At 61.3% G+C, this 19,027-nt stretch overlaps 1 protein-coding gene across 4 annotated transcripts in view; it reads left to right on the top strand.

Moving 5' to 3' along the window:
- Positions 1-5,372: 5,372 nt before the first annotated feature.
- Positions 5,373-19,027, top strand: part of COL5A1 (collagen type V alpha 1 chain) — a 148,134-nt gene continuing 134,479 nt past the window's right edge. For 3 of the 4 annotated variants that reach the window (XR_015135702.1, XM_086323391.1, XM_086323390.1), the window contains exon 1: positions 5,373-6,003. Coding sequence is in view for 3 of the 4 variants with exons in the window: in XM_086323391.1 (XP_086179517.1) it covers positions 5,883-6,003 (121 nt within the window). In the remaining variant the exon portion in view is untranslated. The remainder of the gene's footprint in view (positions 6,004-19,027) is intronic. The other variant, XM_086323392.1, reaches the window with a different exon arrangement.

Below are 19,027 nucleotides of genomic sequence, written 5' to 3'. Positions count from 1 at the left end.
CATAGAGGAGAGGGCTTCACGGGGAAACCAGTGGAGAAAGCCCGTGGGATTCTAGGATCTCGCAGCCCTGAGAGCAGGGTGACCATCAGGACGGGAGCCCCGGCTCCTGGTTTCCTGCGCTGCCTCTTCCTCTACGCGGTCTTGGGTTCACCCAGCACCACCCTGTGGAGCACAGCCTGGGGCCTGGACCGGCCCAGGATGCTGGGGCCAGGCCCCCTGGGAGGAGAGGCAGGCAGAAGGACACTTGGAGGCCCGGCTCACCACGGTGAGGCTGCACCCGCCATGCCCACACTTGTCACAGGGACCTCGGTGCATCCGCCTGCAGCCTGGGCTTCTCCTCGGGAGAGTGAGGTGTGCAAGCGTGAGGGGAGAGAAGAGGTGGGAGGCAGCCTGTGAGGGGTGGGGGCAGCTGCGTCTTAGGTCGCTGCTGTTGTTCAGTCACCCCCTTGGCTCCTGTCCACCCCCTGCTCCCTGGCGCGGTGTGGACACATCACAGCCAAGGCGCTCAGCTCCGCGTGCAGAAGGAGCGAGGCTGTCCGTCAGCCGGGCTGGAGCAGCAGGCCCGGCGAGCCGCCACTCAGGCTCCTCCCGCTGAACAGGGTCCTGCCCACCCCTCGCCCCCCAACCCCACTGGCCTCAGAATGCCCCTACTGTTCTGGAGAACAGAGAGCCCCCACCCCAGGCTTCCTCAAAGGCCCACAGACCGCGACTGCCGAGGTGTCCTGGGTGACTGATGCCCACCCCACACAGGTCCACGCGATTGCTCAGGTGTCCTGGGTGACTGATGCCCACCCCACACAGGTCCACGCGATTGCTCAGGTGTCCTGGGTGACTGATGCCCGCCCCACACAGGTCCACGCGCTGAACCTTGACCCCCAGCACTTCTGGATGCGGCTGTCTTTGGTGAAAGGGCCTTTAAAGAAGAGACAGTCACCTTCATTTTCGGGTGAACTCAGCCAATGTGAGTTGTTCTTCTAGGAAGAGATCAGGACACGGCCTGCAAGGAGGACAGACATGGGGGGAAGAGAAGAAGGCCGTCATCCAGCTCGGGAGCCGTCTCTGGGGAGCCAGCCCTGCCCACACCCTGAGCTGGACGTCCAGCCTCCGGGTCATTGTTGTTTAGTCACTAAGTCGTGTCTGATCTTCGCCACCCCGTGGACTGCAGTTCTGCAGGCTTCCTTGTCCTTCACTGTCTCCTGGAGCTTGTTCAAACTCATGTCCACTGAGTGGGTGATGCTTTCCAACCATCTCATCCTCCGTCATCCCCTTCTCCTGCCTTCAGTCTTTCCCAGCATCAGGGTCTTTTTTCAGTGAGTCGGCTCTTTGCATCAGGGAGCCAAAGTGTTGGAGCTTCAGCTTCAGCATCAGTCCTTCCAAAGAATATTCAAGGTTGATCTCCTTTAGGATGGACTGGTTGGATCTCCTCGCAGTCCAAGGGACTCTCAAAGTCTTCTCCAGCACCACATTCCAAAAGCATCAGTTCTTCGGCGCTCAGCCTTCTTTATGGTCCAGCTCTCACGTTTGTACATCTCGCAGCTCAGCCTCCAGGGTGAGAGAGCACGTTCCTGGGGCTCAAGCCACCCGGTCTCGGGTACTTTGTTGTAGGCACCCAAGCAAACCCATACCCCTGGAAGCCTGCCATCCTGGGAGCAGCCCTCGGCCACTGGCCTGCCTGGGTTCCCTTCCACCTCCTCCACCAGGTCAAAGAGAAGGTGGGGAAGGACACGCATCCACCTTGGCCTTGAAGTGGTGGGTTTCCCCTGGTAACTGTGGAGGGCCGCCCTGGGAGTGAGAGCCGCCCCGCCTGAATCCTGCTGGTGATTGGAGGGACAGCCTGCAGCCTGGGCGGGCAGAGCAGCAGCCCCTGGCTTGCCGAGGATCCAGTCTGCAGGGGGCCGTGGGCAGGGCCCGGGGCTGGAAGGTTTGCCCCTCCAGGGCTCAGCGCAGACAGAGGTGGGGCTCCTGCGGCCAGCGGGCTCACACGGTTTTGGGGCTCAATCGGGAGCTCTGGGCTCCACTCTGGCTGGGCCACCCCAGCCGCCGGTCCTAGAGCGGGTGGTCTTATGGCCCGACTCTGTGTCCTCTCGGCCCAACGAGAGGGGTTTTACTCAATTGGGCCAGTGAATGGGGTGAAGCCCTGAAGGGTCCAAGAGGAGGCTCAGAGGGGTCAGAGGGAGACCACCCGGCAGCAGGATGCAGGAGAGGGAGGGAGGGTGGGAGGGAGACTCCGCAGGGCTCCTCAGGCCTTCCTGGCCCGGCTTCTCATCCACGGGGCTCCCCGGAGGCCGGCGTCCTTGCCCCCGTTTCCCAGGGAGGAGCGCTGAGGGCCGGAGGCCAGCACTCGCCACCCAAGGTCCGGGGCTGGAGATCCCTGCCGCTGGGCCGCAGCCGAGCCTGGGGCTCCGGGGCTGGCCTGGTCCCGGGCACCAACTGCAGGACGCACCTGGGCCACAGGTGCGGGAAGCAGGTCTGCTGGAGGGAGCCTCAGGCCGCCCCACGGCTGTGGGTGGGTGCGGGGCGGCGCCAGCCACTCAGCCTGCAGAGCAGGAGCTGCCCCGTCCCTCCTGGGTCTGCTGGGCAGTGAACCCCTTGGAGGCAAGCAGATCACCGGTTCCTCCGCCTCCTCCAAGGGGCTGTGAGCTCCCCCCTGGGAGAGGTGGAGGGGGAGAAGGTAGCCGCTTGTCCTGGGGGGCTTCCCCAGGAAGGGCGGGCTTTCCCAGCCAGCCAAGGACCCCGGGAGGCTGGGTGGCCCCTTCGGGTGGCAGGGGAAATGAGAGAGCCCACAAGCGAGCCGCGCTTAGGGCCTGTTGTGGGCACTGAGACAACAATCCGTCGCTTAAAGAAATCGGTGAGGAGACCTTACGGCAGAAGAAGGGAAGGGTGGGCGGTGGATTCCAGGAGCAAAGCTGGGGCACGCCTGCCTGCCCTACGCTCCGCCAGGCACCCTGGGAGACATAAGGCTACGGATGGCCAGGGGCACTCAGAACCCTGGATGCGGCGGGTCCCTGCCACAGTGGAGCGCCGGGAGTTGAAGCCAACGCTCGGGGAGGGACCGAGTGGGACCCTGGAGGCAGTTACAGGAGAGCAGGGAGGCTCCCAGGTGAGCAGGTGCTGCTTGTGCCACCGGAGCTAGAGCCACCATGAGGCATTTCAGGCCCAGGGAGGTGATGGGGGTGAGGCAGGGCTGGGCACGAGTGTCTCAGTCGCCACAGGCGTCCTGGAGCCCAGAGAGAAATAGTTTCCAGAGGACTCCGTTTTAATCAGCTGTGGGAGGGTCAGGGGATGCTGCTGGGGTCACCCACCATGAGGCATTCTTTGCAAGGATCTGGGCAGGGCGATTCCCTTTTTTCCTGCCTGAAGGCAAATCTGGGTTCAAATTCGGGCTTGGCCACGGATGGATACGCTGGTACTTTGACCAAAAGTCCCTCACTCTCCCTGATCCTCACCTTCCTTATCTGTAAGGGGCAGAAATGACTGTGTTCTTTACTGCTGTGTGTGACCTGGTGCAAGAGTGGCTTTGAAGTGGCCAACACACGGGTCTGGCTGGTGCTCCTGCTGTCTCCGCTGGACTCCCAGTTGTAGCCAGGCGTCACGGTCCCCCTCCCACTGTCCTGGGCGGACAGGGCAGGGTGCTCAGTTTAGGGGTTGTTTTCTGAATTTCTCAGTGGGCTAGAAACTGACCTCCCCCCCAAGTCCAGGCACCGATGAGCCCACCTTGGTCTCAAGCTTCCTCGTTACTGTGAGGTCAGCTCTCCGGGGGACACGGTGTCCCTTGACTATCAGCTCTTGGGGGACCACATGCCCGTCCTGAGTTCCAGGTGTCGGGAGGGCTGGTGAGCCAGCACAGAGAACCTGCGGCCCCTGGAAGAGCTCTCTGTGTTGCGGGGGAAACAGAGCCCCGAGGCAGCATTGTCTTCTGACAACCAGACCACTGGGCCACAGTAGCACCCCACGTCTTCAGGAGAAGCTGGCCTTCCCCTAGTGGTGGGGGTGCGTTCCAGGGGCCAGGTGGGGCTGGGGGCTCAGGGAGCATCTGGTGGAATTTCTCTCTCGTGAAGGTTCACCAAGGACCAGCTCCAGCTGACCAGCACAGGAATTACAGACCTACACACCTGTGCACACAGCACACACCCACCCCGATCACAGATGTGATTTACACAGGTTGTGAAACAACAAGAAAGAACTGTCTAAACCAGAGAGAACACTTCACTTTACTTTGTGTTTCATCCTTTACCTGAGCGGTACTGAACACCTCCGAGAGCACATGGGCAGGTGTGGGCCACCGGGGTAGCCCCAGTGACCTACCGCCGGCTCGAGAGGCAGCCCGTGGCCGTGCTGGCAAACCCAACCTCTCCCCTCCACCCCTCCCTTCCTGTTGGAACTGAAGGGTGTTTGGGGAATTTCACGTCCAGTCTGGGGGCCGGGGGCTGGGGGTCCCAGAACTGCTTCAGCGTCACTGGGTGAACAGTCTGTTCAAAGCAGAGGGGTGGCTTGGGTTCTGAAAAGCCCCCTGACTCACCTTCCCTCCACTTTAAAATCCAGCACAGTTGCCCTTCTAGGAAGGGGTTTGAGGGAGGCTTCAGCAGGCTTTTGAGGGGGTGGGGTGGATATTTCTGGGCTGGGGGAACCAAACGGAAGGGGCTGCCGCCCACCACAGCAGCCTGGAGGCTCCAGGGAGACCTCTCGGAGGCTTAAAGACGAGGAGGAAGAGAGGCAGTGCCCCACGGTGGTCCGGGGCAGCAGGGACCCCAGCCCTCATCCTCTGCAACTGTCACCTCCCAAACACGTGTCTCTTTGGCTTCCCTTATTGCCGCAGAGGGGTCTCCATGCAGGAGGAGCGAGGGGGGAGGGGGTGCTGGCGACCTCCGCCTGATTAACATCCCAGATGTGTGACCTCCAAGCTCGCCCCGCCCCCCGCCCCCAGGACCTCTCAGGAGTCCAGACCTCAGCGTGGGCACGGATGCCCAGTTTGCCCTGCGGGAAGGTGGAGAGCGGGTCGTGGGTCGGGGTGGACGCGCCTGCTACAGTCTTGGGCGCCCCGATCTGGCTGGATTGGAAGTCCAGTCTCCACCCAGAAGAGGAGCTCTCAACTCCAAGTACGTGAAAAAGTTAGGCGGGGTGAGCTGCAACTTTTTTTTAACTCTAAATGCTCGAACTCAGGGTGCCTCCACACTGGTCTGGGGCTCGGCCAGGTGTGGGCACCTGGGGCGGGAAAAGTGGGGGTCCAGGATCGGCCTTGGGGGGCTCCGTCCGCGCGCGCACGCCGGCAGAGCCCGGCGCCGTGCCCTCTCGGGTCCCCGCCCGCCCCGGGCCAGCCCCTTCGTCGCCGCCACTCGCCCGCTGGCCCCACCTCCCTGCCCGCGGCGCCCAGTGGGAAGCGGGGGCCGGCCCGGCCGAGCCCAGCGGCCGCTCTGATTTGCTGCGGGCGCCGGGGAGCCCCGGCCTCCGCGGGTGCCTTCCAGGAGCGAGGGCGGGAGGGGAAGGGGGAAAAGTGCTCGGCGCCCGAGGCGAGGTCGCACTCCTCCTTCGTCCCCGCGGCCGGCGCCGGACCTCACTCGAGCGCAGCGCCCAGGGGAGCGAGTCGCGGGGCGGCGGCGGCGAGGAGGAGGCCAGAAGGAACCGGAGGGGACGAGGAGGCGGGGGCCAGCGAGCCGAGCGGGGTCCCGGCGCCCCGCGGACCGAGGTCGAGCCCTCCCGGCCGTGGGCGAGCGCGCCAGCCGACCCTCCCGGGGGCCACGGCTACAAAGAGAACGGGCCGGCGGCTGCTCCCATGACTCCCTAAGGTCGTGCCGGCCCCGCTGAGTCCGCTGCCCGGGCCGTGCTCCGCGCCCCGTGCGTCCCCGCGCGCCCGCCCCGCGCCCCGCACCGCGCGCCCCTCCGGCATGGACGTCCACACCCGCTGGAAAGCGCGCAGCCCGCTCCGCCCGGGCGCCCCGCTGCTGTCCCCGCCGCCGCTGCTGCTGCTGCTGCTGCTGCTGTGGGCGCCGCCTCCGAGCCGCGCAGGTAAGGGCGCGGGGCGCCAGGGCTCTGGGGGCCGGGGGCCGCCGGGGCCGGCACGGCTGTCATCCCCGGGCGCCCGGCCTCTTCTGCGCCTGCACGACCTTCCCCGCTTGGCTGTGGAATGCGCGGCCCGAGACTCCGAATGCCATTAGCTGGGGGCCCCGGAGAGGGAGACGCGCTGGCACAGCCCTCCCCCGCGCCAAACGGGCCGACCGCCGGGGCCGTCGGGGGACCCGAGGCTGGGGCTCCGCGTAGGATGCGCCGGAGGGGCTGTCCAACCAGGCAGGCAGACTTTTGTCCCGAAACTTTACCTTCTCTGTCCACATCGCAGGCGCGCAGCACAACTTCCTTTCCTGAAACCCGGGAAGGGTCGCCCCCTAGAGTCACAGCGGGTCAGTTCTGGCCGGGCCTCCTGGGATGGGGGGCCGAGGGTGGAGGGCGGGGACGGGAATCCCAGAAACGGAGCCCCCCTCCCCCGACTTCTCCTGGGAAGCAGGTTTTCTAGGGTTCTAGGAGGTTTCCCGCCCAAAGACGGAATTCTAGGCGCAAGACCGGGAGATGTTGCCGGGTTTGGGCTGCCGGGGGTTTACATGATGCACAGACGGGACTTCTGCCAGAGGTCTGGCCTTAGAAGGAGCGTTCTCCTGCGGGTGGCGTCCAGCCGGCCAGCATCCACAGGGCGCCTGCTTGGATGCCTGCCGCCCCCACTGCCTCCCACACACTGTCCTGATGTCGGTAGTGTTCCAAGCATCACTTCTGTGGTTGCCTATCCCATGGGGTAGGTCTTCCAACAGAGCTCATGGCCCTCAAAGTCTCCCATCAGCTGATGGGAGATGGACTCAGAGCAGGCTCAGGGAGAGTGCAGGCACAGGGAGGGGACAGTGGCCCAGGGGACAGCTGGACCAGCCAGGCCCCCCTCCCCTAGAGACAGCACCACTTCAGAGCCCACACTGTGCTCTGCTTTGTAATTTGAAGACATACAGGAAGAATCACTTCCACCTTCCACTTACCAATCAAGGTATTCCGTCCCTTTTTGCTGGCACATGAGTGCTTGGTGGGCCAGACAGGGTGAACAGGAATCAGGGTGTCCAGCTGGTCAGGGGCTGGGGAAGGCGTGGGGAGCCTGGCCTGGCTCTGGGGGTCTCGGATCTCAGCCCTGGACTGCCACCCGCGTTTCCTGGATCCTGAGCTCAGCTCACAGGCTTTGGGTTTCTCCTGGGGTCACTGGAGGTGGGGGACAGCAGAGGCCTCCAGGGAGGTGGTGTGGAGCGGGCCGGGGGATGTGGTCAGGGCAGCTGTGTTGGGCATCAGTCAGAGACAAAACCATATAACCCTGCCCTTGCTCCTCTGCTGGGCTTTCCCCCAGGAGGTCAGGTGGGAATCCTTAAGGGGAGTCCAAACCCCCACAGCTGGGCTGGGGAGCACGCAGAGCGAGTGTTCGTCTGGGTCTGGAGCGGGCTGTTCGCCATCTCTGCCCCCTGCCTCCTCTTTCCCGTCCTGACTGAGGTGGGCACGGGGTCAGCGCCTGGGCCATGGCTGTGGACTTAGACATTTGGCTCCTTCCGAAGAGACGTTGAGAGCCTGCAAAGAAGCCACCTCTCTGGGTGGGTTTCACAGACCTCCCTTTCCAGGGTGGGACCCTTTTGGAAGGCATCGTCAGTCCGCAGGAGCGGCTGTCCACTGAGATCCAGGGCGGGGGTGGGGGGGTGTGCAGCTCGTCTCCTCTCCATTTTGAGATTCACCAGATGTTTTCTGAGCTCTCTCCGAACATGGCTCTTTTTCCTACCTTCTTCTTGGCCAAGTGTGTGAAGGCATGAAAAGTCAGATTGCGTTTGGGGCCGTTTAACATTGTAACGGGCAAAAGAGAGTAAGTGAAATGAAACATGACCCCAATATTTGGAAATTGAGGTCATCTCCTCGGCACGACATTGGTTGACGCCGGTCACGTGGTCGCTTTTGGCAATTATTTGGTCGGAAGAGTTGTCCAAGTTTTGTGGGACTTGACAGTCACCAAATGGTTAAATTTCCTCTGACTCAATCCAGTTGGCTGGAAAGACAGCCTTTTCCATCTTCTCCTCCCCTCCCCCCTCCTCCCCATAAAAGAACAGTCAGTGGGAGGGGTTCAGAAGGCAAGCTGGTTCCCCAAGCCTCTCTCTCCTCTGGTCCAGGTTTCCGTGGCCAGAGGGCTTGGAGCTGGGGTCACTGCCAGCCGGCAGTGGCCACAGGCAGGAGTCCCCTCCCTGGGGTGGAAGCACAAAGGCCCTTCTCCCCAGTGCTGCTCCGGGGCTGTTCCTGGGGTGCCGGCCAGAGCCTGCCCCACGACCCCACCCTTCAGATATTTCTGGACTCTCACCACGGCCACGCCCTTCGCTGAGCACTGCCCGCCTGCCCACCCTGCCTTCTGGCTGTCTGGCCCTGTCTCCCATCCCTGCCTCCGCCCCGGGTCACAGATAGGGTTGGGGGGCACAAAGGGGTATGGGGAACAGACCCCTCCAATGGCTTCCCACCCGTCACTTAGTAACAGCGAGCCCCCAAGGGTCGAGGATGAGTCAGGCACCCCAAGGCCCCGTTGCTGCACCCTCACTGGAGCCCCGGGTGTGCCACGAGGAGCAGGGCGGGGTCCCTGGCCCCTGGGAGGCCAGCACGCGGTAACATTTGGAGCAAAGTCGCTGGCCCTTGCCTGGTGTACTGATAGGTCTGTGCCGACATTGTCGTCTTGGACTCGCACCCTGGCCTGTGGGGCTGTGAGGGCGCTGGTGTTCGGAGAGGCCCAGGCACGGGGGGCTGAGGCCCCAGACTCTGGGTCTGCCTGCTCTCTGTGCCTGGGAAGGCCTGAGGCTCACCGGGGCCGAGGAGGGTCCCAGCCAGCCGAGTGTTTCGCTGCCTCCCTCCTTTCTCTCCCTCCTCCCTCTCCGGTCTCTTCCTGCCCCCTCCCTGCTTTTTACCCAAGGCCATCGAGGGCCACCGTGGCCTGCAGGCCTGCAGCCTCCACCCCCCTTTCACCAGGCCCTTCACTCACCCGGGGGAGCTGCCGACTCTAGGAGCCCTTGCCTCAGCTGGGCCTGGCTGTGGGGAAGGCAGGTGACGGAGGGCCCACAGGCTGGGGGGAGGCCCACCCGTGGACGCTGGTCATTGCACTGCTTGTTCTCTTGGCCGAGCATCCTTGAAAACAGGGTGGAGGGTCGGCCCCCTTGGGGAGATCTGGGGCGGCTTCCTGGAGGAGGTGCTGCTAACTCAACCTTTCTCCTTCCTTTTGTTGCCAAGCGGCCCCCTTAGCAGGTGCCTGCCTTCCCCTCTGGCTGTTGTCTCATCCGTGCTCCTTGCTGGCAGGACCTTCCCAGCCCCACCACTTTGCTCTTCTCCTGGGGCTGCTCCCCTTGGCTGGAAAGCCCCTCATTAACTCGGTTGGCGGGGCGCCCCCAGGGCTGCCTGCCCTGGGATGCTGTGCCAGCAGAAGTGGCCACTGTGAGAAGAGGGGGGTCTCGGAAGGGACAGGAGGGCAGCTGGGCTGTCCTTAACCCTCTCTGGGCCCCGCACCGAGACCACCTGAGGGGTGCCGCCTGCCCTGGCTTGGGGGTCCTGCCTGTGTTGGGCCCTGGTTGGGGAACAGTCCTTGGCTGTCAGGTCACTGAACCCAGGGCTGCGGGGAGGGTTCCTCTGCCTCTAAGGGGTTGTCTGGGAGGGGGCCAGCCCCATGCCTCAGCTTTCTCCTCTGGGAAACGGGGGGACACGGCTTCCTTGCTCTGAGAGTAGCTGTGTAGATGGATCGGGGTGATCCCTGAAGACAGAGAGCGGAACGTGGGGGCACCTCTCCAATGAGCGGAGCGTCTTTTGTGGCTGCTGTTTGGGGAGTGATTTGCGGAAGGAGGACGCACGGTGTTGCCACTGTTGTCTGTAGCTGTGAGCGTCCAGTGGGAGGCTCTGGGCCCGGTGAGACCCCGGGGCTCCGCGGTCCGCAAGTGGCTCGGCCCGGCCCCTCCCGCACCCTCTTCAGCCCCCCATGGGCTCGGGGGGGTCCGTTTCCCATGTCTGTCACCTCACAGGATGGCAGTAAAGGTCGCCCTAGGCCACGTATGTGAAAGGGCTTTACAAGCCCAACAGAGGGCTATACACGTGTGTGTGTGTGTGTGTGTGTGTGTGTGTGTGTGTATCTGTGCGTGTGGTGTGTTTGGATGCGTGTGTCTGCGTGTATGAGACGTGTGTTGGTGGGTGTATACACGTACGCAGGTGTGCGTGCCCGCATCCACACACAGGTCCCTGTGTTTTCACGGTCTGCCCAGGCAGGGCCTGGTGTGTTTGAGGCGCCCACGGCCAGGCCACGTCTCTCCTCCCTGCGCCCCATCCCTGCTGGGGAGACGGGAGGCGACCGGTGGCCACGGAGCCCGCCAGGCAGCCATGAAGCTGTGGGTCCGGCCCAGGACAAGCCGGTCCAGCTGGGTCTGATAATCTGGGGAGTCTTTTTTTTGCTCACAGGAGGGCGATGTTAGATTATAGCTTCTGCTTTTCCCTCTGTTTATTTCTCCCCTGTAATCGACTCATCTGGCCAGCACTTGGCCAAATATGCCTTAAGCTTTCTGGCCTGGCTCCTGGGGATACTTAGGTCCTGCAGGCACAGCCTGTTTTGGCCCTTCTTGTGGGCAGAGCTGCCTTGCCACACCCGCGGCGTGAAGGCCCGGTATGCGTGATGCCTTGGGGTGGGCGGCCTGCAGCTGGGTCAGCATCCTGCCCACCCCCACCAGGTTCCCATCTGTAGGAAAGGGTGATGACTGTGGCTCCTGCGGGATTTTTTTAAAATAAGATTTTATTTATGTTTGGCTGTGCTGGCCTTCACTGCTGCTCAGGCTGTCTCTGGTTGCAGAGAGCGGGGGCTGATCTCTAGTTGTGAGGCACAGGCTCGTCTTTGTGGTGGCGTCTCTTGGGGACCACGGGCTCTTGGCGCTGGGGCTCAGTAGTTGTGGCTCCCGGGCTCTAGAGCACAGGCTCAGTAGCTGTGGTGCGTGGGCTCCGTTGCTCCAGGGCGTGTGGGATCCTCGCAGACCAGGGACCGAACTTGTGTTCTTCACCACTGAGCCACCAGGGCCGCCCCTCCGCAGGATTTTGGACGGGGTGCAGTACGGGAGGTGTCCCCAGCATCGCTGTGACCGTTCATCCGCTCTGGGCCCCCGGGTGGCAGGGGCAGCGGGTCTGGGGCGAGTTCCCAGCACTGCTCATTGGCTGGCCTTGCGAGTCACTCCCTCTGTCTTGTGAATGAGAAGGGGTTCTCATTCAGAGAGCCCCCCCTCCCCGCCATGAGTTCATGGCTCCATCTGCAAATCCTTCGGTCTGGTCTGAGCCTCGAGCCTCGGCCTGGAGGTGGCGGAGGTCATGGGCGGTTGTGCCCAGCACGCCGTTCCTCAGGCCACCCCTGCTTTCCCAGCGGGGATTGGGGCCAAGTGGTGGGAATGGACCTGCCCACGTCCCATTTCAAGGACTCTGGCTCCTGAGACGTGACCATGGGTGATGGCTGATGGTCTGCCAGGGCATCTGGAGGGGGGCGGGGCCTTGCTAACTTAGACGCTGTTCGTGCGTCCCCGCAGCCCGAGCAGCTGGAGCAAAGCTGATGGAAGGAGCGGACGGATGAATGGTCCACTGGGTGTGTGGGGATTCGTGGGGGGGGGTTCGCTCTGGGTTATACCTGTCACACTGTCTGAGCCGTCATCCCATCAGCTTCGACTCACTCTGTAATTTTTCTGGCAGATTCCCAGCCTACATCATAACCCACAGTCGGAATAAATGTCTCCACTCTTGGGTGACTCAGACCTAAGAAATGGAACCACGATCTGACCCACTTTTGTCCATGTTTCATTACACAGAGCCCCAGGGGCCGATTTCTTGTGACGTCTCTGTACGTGAAATGGGGAGAGGGGGGTGGATTCTTTTATTTTCTGATTCCTAGGCCTATATTCTTTCAGGGGAAATTCGGTCTTCTGTCCTGTTCTTTCCTGCCAGCACCTTGGCAACAGGGACTTTATTAGCCTCTTTATTTTTAAAAAAGTAAATGTACGAAATGACATCAAAATGTGTGTATGTAACTGGAGTGATTTAACTGTAAAAACTCTTGCATTGGAAAAATCGCTTCCCGCCTTCCGCTGAGATTAAAGCAACTGTCTTCCGCTCTGCCGGCGGGGTAACCAGAGGGCGGGGGCGAGGCCCTTTCTGTGTCGGCGCAGAGGGGACGCAGGAGAGACGGGTCCTGTGTGGAAAACTCGGGCGGGACAGTGGCTCTGCCTGAAGCCTTTGCAGACCTCAAATGCGACTCAGACCAGTGCCGGCCGCCAGGAGCAGGTGCGCAGGTGAGTGGGAGGTGAACATCTCAGCCCTGCAGGAGCTTCCGGTGCAGTGAGGGAATCAGACCTGCGAACAGGCCGCAGTGTCCAGTGAAGTGCAAAGTGGGAGGCAGTGAAACATACACCAGCTAGTAAAATGATGCCACCAGCCAATCAGAGGGAGGCACCCACCAGCCCCTGGGCCACTGGCCAATCAGAGGGCTGTACCTGACAGTCCCTAGGTCAGCAGACAATCAGGGGGAGGCACCTGCCAATGGGCCACTGGCCAATCAGAGGGCGGTACCAGACAGCCTGTGGGGCTCTGGCCAATCAGAGGCCAGCTTGCTTTGCCAGAGCCTATGGCTTTTGGAGCCCCACCCTCCTATGAGTTTGAATGGAGGATTCCCTCGGAGGGCTTTCTCCTTTGGCTCAGTGTTAAGGAACCCACCTGCAATGCAGGAGCCATAGGAAACGTGTTCAGTCCCTGGGTCTGGAAGATTCTCTGGAGGAGGGCATGGCAACCCACTCTAGTGTTCTTGTCTGGAGAATCCCATGGACAGAGGAGCCTGGTGGGCTGCAGTTCATGGGGTCGGAAGAGTTGGACACGACTGAAGCAGCTTAGCACGCACACCGTTAGTGGCAGGGTCCTTGTGCTTCAGAAAGAGGCCCATGGCCTTCAACTGCGAGTAGCTTCTGCACCTCAGCCTCAATTCTTCCTTCTTCATTTTTGATGCATAAAACTAGGAGTGTGTGTAGTCTCGTCTTGCTCCTCGTCCGGGTCGTCTTTGGGAAGGTAGGAGAAGCTGTGCGCCCGTGGAACGGGGGCCCTGGCCCATGGCGGGCAGCTAGGGGACCCTGTTGTGTGGCAGGTGAGGGGAAAGCTGGCTGGGGACTGGGGCCTGGGCCCTGCCCAAGCGGAGGAGCAAAGATGTGCCTTCTCCAGCCCTGGGCCCTCAGGTTCAGTCTGCAGGGGCCGTGTCTGGGGAGGTGTCGTTCTCCGGTCTGCTGGGGTGAGGTCCCTGGGACCTGCCTTCGCTGTTTCTTCTCTTCTTTTGCCCTTTTTCTTTGGGGAGAATCTGAAGTGCTGGTGGGCAGTTCTAGCTTCCTTCTTGAAGACTGTTATGTGTCCTCCTGGCCTGAGGGTGGAGGGATTGGTCTCCGTGTCAGTGATCTGTGTAGACAGACCTTGCTCTTCTAGGAGAAAAGGGTCGCGCATCCCGGTTGGTTTTGAGCGGAGGAGTAGGAAGGGGTACTGCACCTTCTGCACCTTTTGGATCAGAAAATGTTCAGGTCAAGAAGGTGGGGTGAGGAGCTCATTCTTGAATGGAAGTGCGGGCAATAGGGCTTCTAAATGTCTTCTTTTCCAGGGAATTATCACTAATGTTAGTTCAGTTCAGTTCAGTCGCTCAGTCGTGTCCTACTCTGTGACCCCATGAACCGCAGCATGCCAGGCCTCCCTGTCCATCACCAACTCCTGGAGTTCACTCAGACTCACGTCCTTTGAGTCGGTGATGCCATCCAGCCATCTCATCCTCTGTCGTCCCCTTCACCTCCTGCCCTCAGTCTTTCCCAGCATCAGGGTCTTTTCCCGCGAGTCAGCTCTTTGCATCAGGTGGCCAAAATATTGGAGTTTCAGCTTCAACATCAGTCCTTCCAGTGAACACTCAGGACTGATCTCCTTTAGGGTGGACTGGTTGGATCTCCTTACAGTCCAAGGGACCCTCAAGAGTCTTCTCCAACACCACAGTTCAAAAGCATCGATTCTTCTGTGGTCAGCTTTCTTTACAGTCCAACTCTCAATGTTATTTAAGTTCATGGTTTAGATTGGAAAGCACGGCTTGGGCAACAGCTACATGTCAGTGGACCCTGGCACCTGAGGAGCATCCAGGGGTCCTGTGTGGTGGGCCCGGTGCTTGGGACGGGCTGGGGTGAGGCTGCGGGGCTCACACTTGGGCAGGGTGGTGGGAGGCTCGGCCCGCATTTCCAGGGAGGAGCTGGACTGCAGAGGGCAGGGGGAGTGGGAGGGCGGCCAGTGTTCAGGACCTCCTCCCTCATCTAAGACAGGGGCCTGCAGGTGTCAGCACAGATGCTGGGGGCACATCAGGGGCCTGCACGGCGGGAGAGAGGAAGAGACAAGTCCTCCACCCGTTGCGTGCCCTCCCTGCTTTCTAGAAGGAGCAGTCATGCTTTGCTTTCTTCCCTGCCAGAGGATGAGCACTCCCTTCTAAGAGAAGACTCTTTCATTCTGCAATAAAGGAGATCAGAGCGACTGGGAGGTGGGGGAAGTCAGCCTAAGGAGGAAGGGTTTATTGGGGCTTGGCTCTGAGAGTGTTGTTATTGTTGTTGTTTTTCAGGGACAGATCAAACACAGCGCAGCAGATCCCCAGGTCCTCGTGGATTTGATGAGGATCAGCCCAAGGCCACTCTCACGTGGTCCAGCCCCCCTCCCACTCCCTCAGCACCCCTGTCACCACCCCCAGCACTCGCCCCCGACTCCCCTCCACCTGTTTGCTTTGAGGCCCATCCCTGATGTCAGGTCTCACGAGGCTGTTCCTCTGTGTTTACTGCACATCCAGCGTGTGCACTGCCGGCTCAGTAGGGGAGGGACACCAAGAAGGAGCTCAGCCAGGTCCAGTGAGAAGGAGGGTGGGCCATTGCCAGCCCCAGGATCTCAGCGCCCTGGTGAGCCGAGAGGGCAGGGCCCTTGCCTCCTACCTGTCCCCGTGTGTCTGGGCTCAGCACAGATGCTGAGGCACCTGGAAATACTCCTCTGAGTCTGTCCTCCCATCTGTGGAATGAGTGTAAACTGGTGGCGCCGGCCCCAGAGGCCTGCTGGGGGGACTGAAGGCTCCTGTCACTTGTGCTGCCAGGTGTTAGAGCCCCGACGTTTGTATTTGGAGCCCCCAGATTGTCCCAGTGGAGGGCTGGGCCCCAAACTCAGCTTTGCTGGCATTTTGCAGAGGGTGGAGTCCTCCAGGTCTGGGGACCTGGCCCAGGGTTGCCTGGGAACAAGAGAGTCTGGTGAGCAGATCTGGTTTCCTACCAGGAGGTCTTTGATGGGGATCCTGTGAGACCAGAGCTTCAGCCACTGCAGGCCCTGCCTCTCAGATCTGGGATCCAAGGGTCTGGGGTGGAGCCTGGGGCCTGCTCTTAGAGATCTGATGCCAATGACCAGCTAAGGGCACTTTGAGTAACATTGGGCGTACTGGACGGGAGGTCTGAACCTTCTTCCGACCCCCCCACCTCCCCACCGCGTGGGGCCAGCCTCCACGGCCAGCTCCCAGTCAGTCATTCCTGTGACTTTCAGAAGGGGAGTTAGGGGATGAGGCCGGAAAGCAGTGATGCTTCAGCGCACGGAGGCTGGGACCCTGGCTTTGGAGGCCAAGAGCAGGGTCTGGACTCCCAGCCGTGTGACCTCTAACGCCTTGCTTAACCTCCTGGCCCAGCGTGGCTCATCTCCACACCTGAAGCCGAAAGGTGGAAGGTGGCCTGCGTGTGGATATGGGCCCTTGGCGGGGTGTCCTGCACCCCACCTTCGGTGCTGGAGAACAGACGCTGAAGCACGCTGGGGACAGTGACCGCCGCCGCTGCCTAGGCCCCGGCGGTCAGTACCGGTCGATTAGTGACGATGATTCCGTGTTGCTGTTGCTCTTTTGTGCTGTTATCATGTCGGGCGGAGCAGGGAGGCAGCAATTTGTATAAAGTTTCTATAAGGTGCTGGCAACAGAGCAGGAGTAGAGCGGTCACTTCGGGTTTGGGCCACAGCTGGGCCTCGGAGGAGGCCAAACAGTCAGTGCAAAGGGCCCAGCTGGAGCCCGAGGGGCGAGTCCGCAAGGGGCAGGGGGTGCATTCTGCAGCTATGCTTGGGGGGCGCCATGGAATCTTCCTCCTCATTTAACGTGGGAGCGGTGTCAGGCTTGCTTTTTCACTCCAGGAGTGCGGGGCCCTGATGGTGGGCAGGCCCAGCCCCCCAGGACGGAGTTGGATGTTTTACTGGGAGGGCTCATGGAGTCAGTGGTCGGTCTGGCCTCCCGCCTTCAGGCCTAGAGGACGAGGCAGTGTCCAGGGTCACAGGCTGCTGAGAGCAGAGGGGCAGGGGGACCAGACCCTGGTGTGTGGCCGTCACCCGCTGGTGGGCTCTGCCTAGTGTCCTGAGGCTGGGGGAACCTGGTGGTCTCAGAGCTCCACCATCCGGGGAGGGCCTCTGAACCTCAAAGGATTGTTCTGGGACTCCGGGGCTGGAGGGGAGCTCAGGTCTCCCGTCCCAGGGTTCCTCTGTCCATGGCGGGTGTGATGACCGTTGTTTGCCGGTCACCCCTATCGGGGAGCTCACCTCGTGCGGGCAGACAGCATCCGGAGGGAACTTGCTGGAACCCGGCCTCCAGAGCCCCAGGATTTTAACCTTGATATCCCCAAATTTGGAGCTTCTGAACGTCTTCAAGCTTCCTGTTTGCAGAACCAAAGGAAAGCTGCTGCCAGTGGGAAGGCTCTGTCTTCTTACCTTTCACGCCCTGGAGTCCCCGCCTGGGAGGGCGCCTGTCCTCCACACCGTGCAGCGCCTGCCTCGGGGCCTCTGCGTGGACCGGCTCCCACCTCCCCTTCCTGGACAGGGCCTGTCTGATTGCGCACAGCTGCCTGGACATGAGCAGGATTTGCAAACACTGCGGAGGGCTGTTGTCGAGGGCTGGGCGGCACGGGGCGGGGGTTTCTGCTCCCTCCCTCCCTCTCTCCCTCCCTCTCCTCTACCTTACTCTAAGGGCTTTCATACACTGTTTTATCCTGACGATATCTTTTATGGGCAAGAGGTAGCCCCATTTTACAGGTAAGGAAACTGAGGCTCCCAGAAGCCCCACAGCTAGTGAGTAGCAGAGCCTTTAAAATAGCATTTGCGTTGTGGAAACTGAGTTTCACCCAGCCTCCTGGGGACAGGGCCTTCCGAGAGCAGACATCACTGTGACATGGGGTTTCAGCCCCATCTTTTTCCCTGGGTCCTTCATCCCGGCACAGAGGGGTGGGGAGGCTGCTGAAAGCTGGTGGCCGCCCTCAACTTGTCCTCCGGGGCCCAGGCTGGAGGTGGGTGCCTGTCCAGGGTCAGGAGGAAGCAGTGCGCATTCAGCTCCCCTTCTAAAGCCCCCCGAGTCCCAGGCCCCTCTGGATCCTCCTCCCATTGCTCGAGGCAGGTGAAGCTGGGGCGGCCCAGCTTTTAGCTGTGTTTGTGTTCAGGCATGAGCTGTCCTGGCTGAGTCATTTTTTCCGTTTTAGCAGGAAGGAAGGAGCGATAGGGGAGGATTGTAGCCAGGTGGGTCCTGCCTGTTTGACATCGGTTCACACACAACTGGAGAGGCACGCAGGGCTTGTGCCAGGGAGCCAAGCGTTGCCAGTGACGAGGCTGGAGCGCACGTCAGGCCCCTCCCACTCTGAGGGCCAGGTGCAGGCCGAGCAGCCCATCAGATGTTTCCAGAGTGAAGCTCGGGCAGCCGAGCCATCACCTCTTCCGGGTCAGAGAAGCTGGGCCAGGGAAGAACCCACATCTTTAAACTATCAGCACTTCAGAAAAGAAAAATAAAAAAACCTGGGAGAGAAACAGTGCCCAGGGGCCTGGTTCCTGAGCCCGCCCTTTGTTGAAGGAGGTCAGTGGGCTTGCCAAGGGCCAGGCTCAAGAGCTCTGCTCCTGCTTTTCCCTTAGGGTGGGTCATGAGTCCTAGAGAGTTGTCAGAGTCCTCCAGAAAGTTTGCTCCTTGGGTGGCCCACCTACCCCACTGTCTGGGCCAGGCAGATGCCGCTGGGAAAAGTTAGGGAATTGCAGCTCCTTTGAAACCAAGGGAACAGCACATATCCCACACATGTGGTCCCGGGCATTTCTAGCTGGAGGTACGGTCGGTGGGCAGAAGTCACGGCGGACAGGGGGTGGACGGAGCCCGAGTCCTCTGTCACAGCATCCAAGCCTCACGTTTCAGGCCCACGTGAGGTGTGCTCACCTCGAGGCCGAAGGAGGCACGCAGCCTGGCTCTAGCTGCCAGAAACCCCTGGCGTGGCCGGGGGGCTAGGACTGCCGCGGTCCTGAGCTGTGACCTCCAAAACGTCCTTTCTTCATGTGCGAAATAGAGCTGAGGGTGTCTTCCTCTTAGCTCTGGGTGAGACTTTAGGAGGTGCAGTTTGGATTTCCACGCACACAGGGTCTCTCTGGACCTGTTACTTCCCTCCGTGCCTGCAGCGTGCGAGGAGGTGTCAAGGAGGAGCTGTGGGATGGAGCCAAAGGTGCCCCTGGTGAATGTGGAGGGTGTTGGCTGACACGCTTTGAACCGGCTCTCTGGAGCAGGGTGGGCCGACGTGAGGGGCTCGGTAATGAATCCACCCGCTAGTGCAGGAGATGTAGGTTCAGTCCCTTGGAAAGATCCCCTGGAGAAGGAAATGGCAACCCGGTTCAGTGTCCTCACCTGGAAAATCCCATGGGCAGAAGAGCGTGGGGTCGCAAAAGAGTCAGACACGACTTAGCGACTAAACAACAGAACTTACTGAGGCCCACAGGGATGAATGACTTTCTGTCCTTGTAAAGGTGCGGGGCCTGAGCTGTTCTGGGAGAGGTTGGGGGCCCCTCACTATCTGGGGGAGGGTAGTATTCTGGGCCAGAGGAGAGAAGAGGCGGGGGTTCTGCCAGGTCCCTCTGGAGTCTGGTCTGGAGGTTGTGGGCCAGCAGCCCAGGGGGTGTGCCGGGTGGAGTC

The sequence above is a fragment of the Bos grunniens genome, chromosome 11 (genome assembly GCF_055505025.1).
Source record: "Bos grunniens cultivar Pamir isolate PY7600 chromosome 11, Bosgru_T2T1.0, whole genome shotgun sequence".
NCBI lineage: Eukaryota > Metazoa > Chordata > Mammalia > Artiodactyla > Bovidae > Bos > Bos grunniens.
This window is presented reverse-complemented; position numbering and strand designations above follow the sequence as displayed.